The sequence below is a fragment of the Sminthopsis crassicaudata genome, chromosome 6 (assembly GCF_048593235.1).
Source record: "Sminthopsis crassicaudata isolate SCR6 chromosome 6, ASM4859323v1, whole genome shotgun sequence".
In the NCBI taxonomy this organism is placed as follows: Eukaryota; Metazoa; Chordata; class Mammalia; order Dasyuromorphia; family Dasyuridae; genus Sminthopsis; species Sminthopsis crassicaudata.
Window position 1 is genome coordinate 173,149,421 of NC_133622.1, and position 14,950 is coordinate 173,164,370.

General features: G+C 36.1%; 1 protein-coding gene and 1 long non-coding RNA gene across 2 annotated transcripts in view; one reads left to right on the plus strand and one right to left on the minus strand.

The window, feature by feature from the left end:
* LOC141546843 (uncharacterized) overlaps positions 1 to 14,950 on the minus strand; it is a 193,709-nt gene that overhangs the window by 177,198 nt on the left and 1,561 nt on the right. The window lies entirely within an intron of this gene.
* On the plus strand, positions 1,015 to 7,565 carry IL2 (interleukin 2). Its single transcript, XM_074274585.1, has 4 exons — positions 1,015 to 1,167; positions 1,257 to 1,304; positions 4,391 to 4,528; positions 7,464 to 7,565. The coding sequence occupies exons 1-4, from the start codon at positions 1,030 to 1,032 to the stop codon at positions 7,563 to 7,565; spliced, it is 426 nt and encodes a 141-aa protein (XP_074130686.1). The 5' UTR covers positions 1,015 to 1,029.

The following is a 14,950-nucleotide window of genomic DNA, read 5'->3' on the forward strand; positions in this document are numbered from 1 at the left end:
GTTCTTTTGAGCTTTTCTTGGCAGAAACACTGGAGTAGTTTGCCACTGCCTTCTCCAGCTCATTTTACAGACCAGGAAACCGAGACCAACAGGTGAAGTGCTTTGTTCAGGGTCATATAGCTCGTTAAGTGTTTGAGGCAACACCTGAACTCAGGTCTTTCTGAGTTCAGGCTCAGCGTTCTGTCCACTGCGCCACCTAGCGGCCCATGTGTGATTTGCATTTGACACTGTACCTAGAGCCTGACACACAGCTGGCATGCATCAGATAATCTATGTCTACCTGGGAGTTGGACTAGACCCTCTCCAAGGCACCTTTCAGCTATGAGGCTTTCTTTGTTAAATGGAGGTTCTATATATTTACAATGAGTGGAATTCAAGAACTTTAAAAGCATGATCTTCTACTAACTGGAGTTAATTTAGATACAATGGCTTAGCTTAGCTTACAGATTGAAATCTCATGAGTTCCCTTGTAGGCATTAGCTCAGTCTTTGTGGAGAAAAAAAGGCAAAACCACCTAACACAGGAAACCAATAGTCTTCCTGTTTAATCAACAAATCTAACATTCTATTTTGTTTATCTGTTTATATTTCTCCCCCTGCACATGTCCACTGAAAGGTGCTGCTCGACATGGTTTTATGACAAAGAGAAAATTTTCATGAGCAACCTCTATAACCCCTTTAATGAAAGGGGAGGAAAAATTGGTTCATGCAGAAACCTTCAAATGCAGTTGAGTAGCCCACTTAGTGTGGGCTAGAGTAAGCAAGAGGGATTTCACCGGCATCCATTCAGTCAGTGCTTACGAGGGTTGAAAGAAATTCCAAAGAGTCATCAGAGGAGGAAAATGAAAGGTAATGATTCTTGCCCCACAGGTAAAAGCCTTTGAAAATGTGTAATATGTAAAATTCTCTAACACCCCCAGGATACTTTTTCCAGAATTAACAATATAAATTGTCCCCCTCTGTCTGGGACTTCCATTCAACTATCTAATCACTACGCAGAGTAACCAGAAGTTACCGAGCTCCAGGCACGATGAACAAGGTCCTATTCTTGTCCTGTCTTGCACTAACTCTTGTTCTCTTTGCCAGTGGGGCACCGACATTGCCTCCTCCCACCACTTTGCTGCAGTACTTAATACCTGACTTAATAGAAGTCCAAAAGAAACTCAATGTAAGTATCTTGCAATTTTTAAAATCTAAAAATATTGTACTGATTTCGTTCTCATGGGATTCATATTAATGACATTTTTACTTTCTTAGGATGTATCAGAAAGGATGAAGAGGTATGAACTCTACATCCCGAGTAATGTAAGTAGCACTTTTTCTACTAAATTTTGGAAAGTTTCAAATTAGAGATCATTAGGAAGTAGAATTTTTTTTTTAAAGCTACTATCTGATGACTTTAGTATCCAATTAAGTTAGCTCTAGGGAAATGTGTTTTTTTTTTTTTTTTTAAGTTATCTGTACTTTCTAAGGACCAAATAATCAAATCAGTGTTATATGTAGGTGGGTAGATAGATAACACTTATCTATACCTTCCCACCCCACATAAAAAGAAAATGAGAATGTTGAACATCTACTTTTCTTTTGAAGTAGTATTTTGTTTTCTAATAGGTAACTAACTATATTGTTTAATATTGCTTAAAAATGTGTTTTCAAAATTGGAAATCAACATTGATTACTGGACCCAGGGGTCAAATGAGATCACTTATATTAAGTGCATGCTGGATATGAATCAGTTGTCATCATCATTACTCAGAAATAGAGGTATAGTCACACATCCACCCCCCAGGAGTCAGGAACATAGTTAAATCAGCCTCTGACACAACAGTTTGTGTAATCCTGGTCTAACCATAAGTTAGAGAAAACTGTTGATCTGCCTTAGCAGAGGAGTTTTCTTCAGGCTGGTGTTACCCATACCAATGAAATGACAGATTTTTGTGCATATGCACACGCATTGAAAACTTCACAATGAACTTAAAAAACCTAGCTAGATTCTCATTCTGTATGGGAACAGCAAATGTTTTTGGGAATAGGATGGCGGCTGGATCTGTGATCTCTTTAAGATAAAGACCTTCCAGGTAAAGATTTTCTCTCTGCTGATTTGGGGAGGCCCCTCTTCTAGCTTCCCAGAGTAAGGAGTGTTTAAATGACTCGGCCAAAGAGGTGAGATAGTCACAAACCAAACCAAAATCTTTCATTAAAGAAGGAGGTGATATCTTCTAAGCCAATAGTGGGAAGCAGGTTTCTTAAGGAGTTATCCTTTAAGATGCCACATGATTTCTAAGTCTGAATAAAACTTTTTTGGGGCTCTGCTCTACTTCGTTGGCAGTAGTTCACAGTCTCGTAGGCATGGAAAGCATGGAAGGCATTTTTTTTACTTGGAAACAGGGCTTACCCCAGGATGATCCCAAGTCCAGGAACACTGTCTTGTCCTTTGCAGCACAAGCCAATCATGATTCTAGGGACTCCTTTGGAGCCCTCTGACCCAAGTCAGAGTCTTACGACTAACTTGGGGACAGCTCTAAGGCAGTACTTTAATTTCACTCATTTGAGCAGATGCTTATTAAGTGTAAATCAGGCTTCAGGGAAAAAAAAGAAAAAGAAAAAAGAAAAAGCAAGTTTTTCTTACCCTCAAAGGAGCAGACGTTCTACAGGTGATGTCATATATTCATAGATAAGTAAATATAAGATTATTTAAGGAATGAGAGCCCCAGCTGTCAGCTGAATTGAGAAAAGCTAGGTCACTATTAATAATAACAACAAAACAGCAGAGGCATTTATATATGCCACTTTAAGGTCAAACATATATACACACACAAAAAAAATTTCATTTGATTCTCACTAACTGTAAGGAGAGTGTTGTTCTTCTCTGCAGATGATAGGGAGGCTTGGGAGAGATTAAGGGACCTGACCAGAGTCATATAACTGGAAAGAATCAGAAATAGGGTTTGAACATGGCAAAGTCCTCCAGTTTCCAAGGCATGTCCTCAATCACTAGGTCACCTAGCTATCTGATGGTAGTTGAGTCTGACTTTGAATAAAGCTAAATAGCAAAGTCAGAGATGAGAAAGGAAATGTGTTCTAGGCATGAAGATCATCTCTGTTAAGGCACACAGATGGGAAAAGGGGAAAAAGTCATGTTCAGGGAACTGTTAATGGTCCCGTTTCACATGAAGATAGGCTGTATAAATTGTTATAACATGGCCTAAATCTAAAAAGGTCAAGTGTAATCAATTATAGAAGGTTTAGAAAGCTCATCTGAGCAAATTTTAGAAAGGCTTAGAACCATTTCATTTAAAAGTCATTTTTACAATCTGAAACAGAGAGCACTAGATTATCAGAAGGACCTAGATTCAATTTCCACCTCTTATTCTAATTAGTAGTGAGTCCCTGAGGTTAATCAACCTCTTTCAGTTTGTTTTCCCATTAAAAAAAAAAAGTAATGATCATACCTACTTCACAGGTGTGACAATCAAATAAAATAATGTAGGTAAACCACTTAATATTAGCTTTTATTATTGTTGTTATTGTTATCTTGTCAAAAATGAAAGAAGAGCCAACCTAACAGCCGAAGGATTGGGGTTCTAGTCTCCTTTTCATGCTAATTATATTTAGGACCTCTATTTAATCAGTCACTAAAGCTCTCTAAATTAATCTCATTTAAAAATGAGAGAGAACAACCTTTGTCCAATTCACATTTGTTGTCTTGAACTAGATGGATAGATGTGTACATATGTATATACTAGTGTTTACATAGTGCTTTAAGGTTTGCAAAACATTTTACAGTTTTTAATCTCCCAACAACTCTGAGGGGCAAAGGCTAGTGTTATCCTGGTTTTATAAGGAAACTGAGGCAGACATGGGGTAACTTGTCTACAAGCCACACAATACATATTTGAGACTCAATTTTAATTCATGTTTTTCTGACTCCAAATTGAACATTCTATCCACTGTGCCACTTAAAAGCCTTTGATGTGTTAAAGTACTTTGTAAACTACCCCACTATGTAAATATAAAGTTATTAGTGTTAACTGCAAGTTGAAATAAAAGGTTTAAAGCAAGTAAGTTTTTTCAGAATCTTTCACATAGGGAGCATTTTGAGGATATAGCTGGAGAAAAATGTGTCATTACAAATATTTAACACATGACCACAATTATATATAAAAGCACAAACAAAACCTGATCTAATTCCTATACTAAATATATAGTCAATAGTCAGAGCTTGGATGGGAAAAAAACTACCTTAACCTGTTCCTCTACAGAGGAGATAAAGATAATTCCCTAGACCTCAGCTTTTCCATCCCTGGATTTATATAATCTCAACCTATGACATACAAGTTAAAAAAAAAGAAAAAGATTATGTGAAAAATGACTTACTCTTTTGACTACAGGCCAGTAGCATTGCAGACCTGCAGTGTTTCACTAAAGAACTGAACCCCGTGGCTGAAGCATTGAAATATGAATCAAGAGAAGCTCCAGATATCCAGGATCATATCAGTAACATTAATTTGACTGTTAATAACTTAATGGTAAGGATATTATAATTTTTTTTGTTTCTTGGCAACAATTTAAGAGAAAAGACACTATATCTTAAAGGACCACAAGATTAAACAATAGTCTAGGTACCGCTGAGATATAGGATTAAGAGGTATTCACACTTTTGGTGTTTGGGGACATACCACCTTCCATTTGACTATCATGTCTGTGTTTAAAATTAACCAAGTCACTTTTTTAAATGAGAAATCTTGAAAAAGACATATTTGAGGCATTCAGATTTTGCTTGATGGGTATGCAGTAAAGTATAAAATGTAGGGCTCCTTCCTATATGTTATACTGGGGAAATGATATGTTGAACCTGACCAACTTTAACTTTTACACTAATAGTAACACTACCCTAAGGATTAAGAATACAGTCCATTTTCAATTTCTATTATAAGGAAGGCCAAGGATAATTTTTGTTTGTTGTTCAGTCACTTCAATTATGTCTGACTCTTTGAGATCCTATTTGGGATTTCTTGGCAAAGAGGTTTGCCATTTCTTTCTCCAGCTCATTTTACAGATAAGGAAAAGAGACAAGTGATTTGCCCAGAGTCACAGAGCTAATTAAGTATATGAGACTAGATTTGAACTCAAGAAGATGAGTTTTCCTAACTTTAGGCCCAGCACCCTATTAACTGTACCATATATTTGCCCCAAGTCAGGGTTACTACCAGTTCAAAAATGAGAATTTAGGGAAAATAGACAAATTTAATTTTATCCACTTCAAACTATCAGGTAGTTATGATTTTTCTTTCCCATCTGCAAAAAGGCACTGAGGTTGCCTAAAAAAGGCAGTTCAGCATGCATTTTAGGTTGGACATTAGGTAAGCTGGAGAGCACCTAGAATAAGACAGTGGAGGACTCAAGGATATGACATATGAGGATCAGTTAAAAGAAATAGGCATGTTTAGCCAGTTGAAGAGAAGAAAAGTACATGAAGAACTCTAACATGAAAGAGGGTTTGAACAAGTTCTCTTTGCTAAAAAAAAAAACCCTCTAAGAACAACAATGTCAATTTTAAAAAACCTCCTAACAGTCAGAACTTTCAAAAAGCAGAATAGCTGCTTTGGAAGGAAGTAGCTTCTTGTCTTTCAAGCAGAGACTAGACAACCACTTTTGCAAGTAGGTCCTGATATTCTTATTGAACTATGAGTTGGACTTAATGTCCTCTGAGGTTCCCTCCAACTTTGAGATGCTCAAAGATTAAGTCTCAAAGAGCTTAATCTTTTAAGTCCTCTTCCCTTACTTTGCCAAGTGATCAATTCCCAGAATGTTCATTGTGCCTCTCTCAAAAAAAAAAAAAAATCAGTATACAATTTCATTAAAACAGTAATTAAGTCCATATGTCCCAAAATGTAAAACCCAAATTGTTCACAACTATGGTTACTTTTTTCTTTATTTAAGTGATCAAAAGTCATTATAACTACCTTGGTTCTCAAAGGTATGCCACTAATTTTGCTAGATGTGCCTCTGAATTTGAGATGTTCTATTATTGCAAATAGAAGAAAAATTGTTAAAAATTTTATTGAATATGCACTTTATTATTCAGCACATGTAATTAAGTATAATATTTATAAAACTTGCCAATCTCACATATACACCAAGCTCAACATGTCAGACTCTGTCTTAAGATTCAACAAAAATAGCTGTTCTATAGAAGGGAAACATGCACACATGTTCGAGAGAGACAGACATACAAACAGGGAGGGAGAAGAGATTACTCACAACAAAGAATACTGGGAGATGAATGGGAGCAAAAAACAAACAAACAAACTACTTGAGAACCTTAAAAAATACAGAATCTTTTTCCTTTTACTCAAAACCAATCTAAAAGAGACACTAAATTCTCTTTCAAAAATTTGGATTGACATCAAAACAAACAAACAAAAAACCCCACCAGCACCCACCAGTTTTTTCTTTAATTCAGCTACAGCTAGGTGGCATAATTAATAGAGCTCTGAGCCCAGAAGGTTAGCTTTTGCTCAGAGGTCTACCACTTTAATAACTTCAGGGAAACTGGTAGAGTAAGAATGAACATGAACCACCTAAATGACTCAGCAAGGTGTGAATAGCTACAATTAGGGGTGTGTGTGTGTGTGTGTGTGTTAAAAGGCTATTTTCATATTTAATGTAATTCAGGAAGAGGGAGAAAAGATGGCATTATACTTCTGAGACAATAAAACAAAATCTTAGATTTGTGCCATTACAAAATACTAATAGTATCAATAAATAGCAATACATTATTCTAATATTCAAAATGTTTGCTACTAGTGAACAATCTCTATCATGTTGATTGTCCTGGTGTGGGTCTGTCATCCACTGTAGTTTGGATAGACTCATCAACAGGTCAGATGCAGGGTGATGAATTTGGGGGATAGTTTTAAATTCTCAAAACTATAGTGTGTTGAAAGGAGGTTATGTCCACACCACAGAAAAGAAGCTTAATGTCTTAAAGAATCCTCTGCGTTTCTATTTTAAAGTCCGATTCTTTTTGTATAGCAAAATAACTGTATGGACATGTGTGTGTGTGTGTGTGTGTGTGTGTGTGTGTGTGTGTGTATATATATATATATATATATATATATATATATATATATATATATATATATATATATATATATATATGTTGTATTTAACTTATACTTTAACATATTTAACATGCATTGATCAACCTGCCATCTGGGGGAGGGGGGAGGGGGAAGGAGGGGAAAAATTGGAATAAAAGGTATTGCAATTATCAATGCTGAAAAACTACCCATGCATATATCTTGTAAATGAAAAACTATAATAATAAAAAAAAGAATCCTCTGTTTGAAAAGGATAGTTCTAGATTGGGTAGGGTCTGCTCTTCCTAACAAGGAGTCCATTTAAAAGTCATTTGTGAGGAGTAACATGGCATTTCCTTGTCTTTTGTTTCTATTGTAGGGATCTGAAATACAGTGTCACTATGCTGCCAAGATTAAGATCGCAGGATTTTTTCAAGAATTCATTACTTTCTGCCAAAGACTCATCCAATTAACTCGATGATTATTAATCTAATTGTCTGGATGGAATTATTTATTTAAATATTTAAATTTTATAATTTATTGCTAAATGTGTGGTTTACTATGATATATAATTATTGGTTCTTAGTCTTCAGATACTGAATGTAATAGATCTTATGATCCTAACAGTAAGCCCTAGGGGCTTTAAAACTACTTTTAAGTTATCATCTCAAAGATTATTTATTAAATTATAACTTGTTAAATGTAATGTCTGTGTAGGTTAATAAAGTTATTTAATAAATCTGATGATGGACAATAAGTTGGATAACAAGAAGTTTGACTATTTTGTGTGTTTGGGTATGACTGAAAATGACTAAATTATTAGTCTTATACTCTTCATCTTTATCATAACCACTACAACTCCTTAAAGCTCCTGCAGGCCACTTCCCCTACACTAGCCACTCTCTTCTCTTTTCCCCATCTTGACTCCTTAGTGAACCAATTCAACTCCACACTTGCCTCTTCTCTTCAATCCCCAACCTTCTATATCATCATTTATAACCCCCTTATATATAAGCCTTGGATCACTCCCATCATTCATCACTTTTGCACCTACACATATACTGCTAAGTGAAAAGTGGAGAAAAATCTAAAAACCATTCCAAATGGATCCATTACAAATCTGTTACTAAGTCCTCCCTGCTGCTAAGCAATCCTACTATACTCCCCTTTTATTAGCTCACTCACCTACTCTCCACAGAGGCTATTCTGAATTTTTTTAGTCAGATGCTACTGCAATACTCTCCTCCTTTACCAGTTTCATTTGGTAAAGTAGTTTTACTCATTACCAAGGCTAAACATCATTCTTTCTACTCCAATATACTGCCCTCTCTAGATCATCCTTACTGAGAGATTTTCCATATCTGCTCTATTGTCTAAAAAATGTGACTGTCTCCCCTATTCTGGAATTAAAAAAAAAAAAAAACCTCACTTGATCCTTCCAAATCTTTTATCATTATCTCTTCCACCCTTTGTATCTAAACATCTGGAAAAAACTGTCTACAATAGGTATCTTCACTCTCTCTTCTAGGTGTTTTCTCAATCTTCAGCTCTTCTGGCTTCACCATTCCACTAAACCTGTTCTCTCTAAAGTTACCAGCAATCTTTCAAAAGCCAAATCTTTCCCAGTACTCATTCTCCTTGGTCTCTCTGCAGCCTCTGATGCTGTGAACACTCTCCATCTTGATTGTCTCTCCTAGTTCTACTCTTTGCTATCTGATCACTCCTCTTTTTTCCTTTACTGGATTCAGATCATGGCCTCTATGCAGGCCCTCTTCTCCCATTTATACTGCTTCACTTGTGATCTTATTAATTCACACCTTTTCCCCTAATCCCTATCCACCTCCTACCTTCCCTACTAGTATAAAGGACAATAGCAATCTCAGAATCTCCTGCCAAGTCATCTTAAATTCCTCCCTCTCAACAGAGAATAGTCTACCTCTCAGACCTGTGGAGGAGGAAGGAATTTATGACCTGAGGAGAATTAGAGATCATTATTGATCACAAAATAGAAGATTTTGATTACATCAAACTAAAAAGTTTCTGTACAAACAATACTAATGCAAACAAGATTAGAAGGGAAATAACAAATTGGGAAAATATTTTTAAAAGGAAAGGTTCTGACAAAGGTCTCATTTCCAAAATATATAGAGAACTGACCCTGATTTATAGGAAACCAAACCATTCTCCAATTGATAAATGGTCAAGGAATATGAACAGACAATTCTCAGATGATGAAATTGAAACTATTTCCACTCATATGAAAGAGTGTTCCAAATCACTACTGATCAGAGAAATGCAAATTAAGACAACTCTGAGATACCACTACACACCTGTCAGATTGGCTAAAATGACAGGAACAAATAATGATGAATGTTGGAGAGGATGTGGGAAAACTGGGACACTGATACATTGTTGGTGGAGTTGTGAAAGAATCCAGCCATTCTGGAGAGCAATTTGGAACTATGCCCAAAAAGTTGTCAAACTGTGCATACCCTTTGACCCAGCATTGCTGTTATTGGGATTATATCCCAAAGAAATACTAAAGAGGAAAGGGACCTGTATGTGCCAAAATGTTTGTGGCAGCTCTTTTTGTTGTAGCTAGAAACTGGAAGTTGAATGGATGTCCATCAATTGGAGAATGGTTGGGTAAATTGTGGTATATGAAGGTTATGGAATATTATTGCTCTGTAAGAAATGACCAGCAGGAGGAATACAGAGAAGCTTGGAGAGACTTACATCAACTGATGCTGAGTGAAATGAGCAGAACCAGAAGATCACTATACACTTCAACAACAATACTGTATGAGGATGTATTCTGATGGAAGTGGAAATCTTCAACATAAAGAAGATCCAACTCACTTCCAGTTGATCAATGATGGACAGAAACAACTACACCCAGAGAAGGAACACTGGGAAGCGAATGTAAATTGTTAGCACTACTGTCTATCTACCCAGGTTACTTATACCTTCAGAAGCTAATAATTAATGTGCAACAAGAAAATGGTATTTACACACATATATTGTATCTAGGTTATATATTATATATCTAGGTATGGGATTACCTGCCATCGGGGGGAGGAAGTGGAGGGAGGGAGGGGATAATTTGGAAAAATGAAAAAAAAAAAATTCCTCCCTCTCACTCACTCCCCATATTCAAGTTGTTGCCAAAGTCTGTGGAGTTCAAGAAGAGCCCTCCTCTCCTCTGACACTGCTCCCATCTTGGGGGAGGTCCTTATCACACCATGCCTGGACACTGTGTTCAACCATAAGGTTACAAATCAGAACACTGCAAGTGGCAGTAAGTTGAACATCTTTCAGTACTTATGGAATTTCTGCTGTTTGATGGCCAGAGGTAAGGCAGGGTTATTAAATCTGTGAAGTCCTATTTTTAAACTAGAAATACACTTACAAAGATCAGTTCAGTTGTCCTTTGCAGGAACAGTAATCAACTAAACATATTCTCTTAAAATTATAATATAAATGTGGCATAGTAAAATTTTATTCGAGCAATAGATAGACTTACTGTATGCAGTTTAGTTTTCCTAAAGAGTTTTTCATGCAAGGAACTTGCATGAAGTCCATGAGTCCAAGGCTTGGGAAAGGTGGAGGGGTTGTTTAAAAGATAAAAGACTCTGCTACAAAAACAAAAGGTGACGATCAGATTTGACTTTTTGTTTATTTTTAGAGTATCTGATAATCTAAAAATATCATTTGCTGCCTGATTGGGTTCAGAAATGTATCCGTAAGTTTAACATGGTGGTCACCCAAAATTTATAGCTGAATTTGACAAAGCAATTTCTCCTACCTAATCACATAAAAATCTGTAAAGTAATCTCATTTCCATTATGTCATTTCACCCCATATTTAAGGCAAAATATATTTGGCTGAGTATTTTTATCCATGGTCTTGAATTAAAAGCATAGAAGGCTTATTTGCTGAAGACATAAAACTATTCTGCCACAGAAAACACAGGATAAAATGGAATAATGTGTTGTAAAGGGTAATTGAGCTCAAGAAATAGCCCATGCTGATCTATACTATAAATCTGAGCTTAGCAATAAATGAAAAAAAGATGAATATTCAATAATAAAGGGGCATTTGAAGCATTCTTGAAAAGAAAACCAGACCTGAGGATATTATTTGCTTCTTCTATACTCCACATAACATGAATACAGGGAAGAGGAGAGCAGGAGGGAAAAGGTAGAGAATAATTGCAACAGCAAAGGACAGGAAGATCAGAGGGACTAGTTAAGACCAAATTTTTCTTTCTAAATATAAAGAGGTTAGAGGTGAGGCAGGTAACAGTGAAAAGGAAGATCTGGCATTATAAAGAGAATCTACCAACACCTGCCTATAGGTGAATCAGTGTTTGTGGGGGGAGGGGGGAGAAGGGATGGAGGGAGAATTACATTACAAAATGGGAAGTTACATGAAAAGGGCAAGATATATAGAGGGAATAAGGAAAGTATGTGGGATACCCAGGTCAAATCAAGGTCTTAATACTGAAGGAACTCATAGTCTCAAGAACTTGCAAGAGAATGGGTGAGGAGGAGGGGGGTAGGATTGAAAAGGGAAAGGGGAAAGGAAGGAAGCCTTGCTTTGGTGAAAGAAGGAGGTTCCAATATGAATGCTTCTATGGGTAAAGAGACGTCTGAAGAAAAATGGGGGATTTATATTGGATGGCCTAGGGAACTTGGTGCTTGGAAAAAACCTCTCTTTCTGCCTCATGAAGTGAAGAATTAGAACTGTTGGGGGCAACTGCTTCCTGAGAGAATGAAAGAACACAAGCCTAGGGAGGTGATTTTGAGGAAAATGGGAAAAAGAAGGTAATCATAGAGAAGATATAGATCAGTGGTGGAGTATATAATCAGAGTTTAAGGTGGGGAGGAGGTCCTACTAAAAAATAGTAATAAGCATCATTTTGGGAGGCACAATGGAAAAGGAAAATTCATGGGGAAAGATCTACAAAGCAGTAGCAGAAACTCCCTACAGAGGAGAGTCCAGATTAGATACCCTGGAAATTTTGAGTTCATGAGGAATACGGTTAATAGAGAAAGACTAGATAATTATAAGGGACATGAACCAGAGAATGAGAGTCTAGAGTTGACTGAAAAAGATTAATATTGGAGTAAGAGAAAATTTAAGTGTGTGTGTGTATGTGTAATGAATAGAGAGCAGCAAAGAAATATCTACATAAATCAATGCAGTGTGAAGTAGGCAAAACCAAAAAACCAATATCCATAAAAATGACAATAATGTAAATGAAAGGACCAAGAACACACAAAACCCAAAAATGAAGATAACAAAATTATAAAGATCAAGTCTTACACAAATGAAGAGATAACACCTCCAACCCACCCTTTTTTGGAAGTGGTGGGTCCACAGGTGTCATGCATTGTACAGGTTTTTTTTTCCTTTTTTCAATGTATTATTTGGTTATGATTTTTTTCCTTTTTTAAAAAATATTATGTTATATGAGATCGTTCTCTGGGATGTGGAAGGGAGGTATGTAGTTCTAGTCCATTTTTTATCTTTGTATTCTGAGTACTACTCATAGTGCTTTACATGGGGACATATAATAAATTGTAACTGATTCCTAATAGTCTGCTGTATAAATTCCTTATAAAACTGAAGTTATATTCTTCTGGAAAAAATTTGGTTCATAATACTAAAAATCCTAGGGCTATATACCAAGACTTCATTACAATACACAAAGTCATTCATATGAATCAAAGGACATGTTTCATTTGACACAGACTGTTAAAGGTCTAAAGGGAAAAAAATATTTAAACAGAAACAGAAGTGACTACTGAAGATATATATATATATATAATATATATATATATATATATGTATATAACTACTCTTTCTCCCCCTAAAAGTCTTTCTTTTAAAGTAAGATCTTAAATTTTAGAAAAGGAGAATTTTAAACTAGCAATAGAGCCAAAATGGCTCTAAATTCCTAAAGATTAAAAAACAGCAAATCCCTATCCTTTAGTTTGACCCACTAGTTTTCACTTCAATTGGCAGAAATGACAAACAATAGTAATATCCAATATTGGTTCAACAGTCAGCAAACAGCTATTGTATTGCAAATTGGCCCATCTCTTCTGGAAAACAAATGGGAATAATAAGAAAATAGCTTCTGACCTCCTTGAAGCATATGTGGAACAGAGATATCTCTGAGTTAAAGGATACAAAAACAGATTATAGAAAAAAGTCTCCCATATTAAGTATTCAGAGCATACTTTTTGCAATAGCAAAAAAAAAAGTAAAAATTAAAGTGGATATTCATGGAATAATGGTTGAACAGAGCACAGAAAGCATGAATAAGTTATAATATTACATATTAAATGTTTTAATATATCAATATATTATATATTAAAATAGGATATTAGGAATCCAGGATATAGAGAAATCCAGGAAAACTCATGAACTGATACAGAGTGAAATATGGGTTAAACAAGGCTTATACCAAGCTGCCCTCCCTGAGCCCAGATAAGCACATGTATAAGCTCGGTGGTCAGGCAGTTTGAATGTGATGAAGACTGCTGATTCTGATCATATATGACTCAGCACTAAAGCACTCAACCTTTGAAGTGACAGGGGATTCCCTACTGGCTCCTGACCAGAACCTTTAAGAGTAACAATACCAATCCTTGACTCCTCTAAATTCCTTGGAATTTCTATGTGGCAAGAAGCTTTCCCATGAGGAGAGAAGGGAAGGGCCGGCCTCTCCTTCCCTCAGCCCAGAAAAAATAACAAACCACTAAGCCCATGCCCTAATTAGATGAAACAGATTGTGGTTTGAGGGATTGCTTCCTCTGTTTTTCTTTCCTTATCTTGAGGGAATGAGTATTAATCCTGAGGTAGACATGTTCAAGCTTAGAGGATATCTTGTGTATTCACAAGGTGTGATAGTCCTAGGTTCCTTAATTAGAGCTATTTCAGCCTTTTAGAACAAATGACCAGAAGACATATAGCATGAAGGATATAATACAGAGATGAGGTGATATGTAGACTACCCACTCAGCAATCCCACAAACTGCTTTAACTTCTGATGAGGCTCTAGTCTTAACTTCTCAGCAAATTATTGTTGCCTCTTTCTTCATTATTACTTGTTTTAAGATAGTCCATGTGTGCTTGTGAGTCTTTTGTATTTAGCATATAATATGCACTAAATACTTCTCTATTCCATCCTTTTGGGAGAACTCTAGACAAAAGTGATTACTTAAATCTTAAATAATATTTTCCCAAGACACTATGATGAAGATATAATGAGCCAAAGAAATATCTAGGACTGAATTTGGTCCAATCAATATGCAAAGGTCCAAAGAAAGGAAGTCTGAAGTACAAGGGATATATGTATAGTGTCTTTGACCCCTTGGACTTAGCAAGGGTTATCATTTAGAGAAATCAGCAGAGGAGAGTAACACAGACAACAAATACCATTATGTAAATGACAACACTAAAATAAAGTCTTATGCTTATGCTTATGATTGGTCTTGGCTTCTATGAAGAGGAGTGGAACCCACTTCTGGCCAAAACTATTATAAGTTATTTCTTAAGATTCTTCTTTAATAAATTTTCCTCAAGATCTGATTTTCAGTGACAAAAGCTTATTTCTAACACTGGAAACATCTGGGACTGAGGGTGCAGGACATAACACATGGTGTTTGTGGTCATGGCATTAGTTAGTTTGGGGCTTCTTCATTACAAGGCATGATTGGGAGGCGGTATATAAAACCAAAAATGACTGATGTAAAAATCAAAGACATTCATTTACAGATGGATTTGGGCATGGATATGTAGAGGGGGCATGGGAGGGAAAATGAAAAGAGAGGAGAAACATAGTCAAGGTAACCA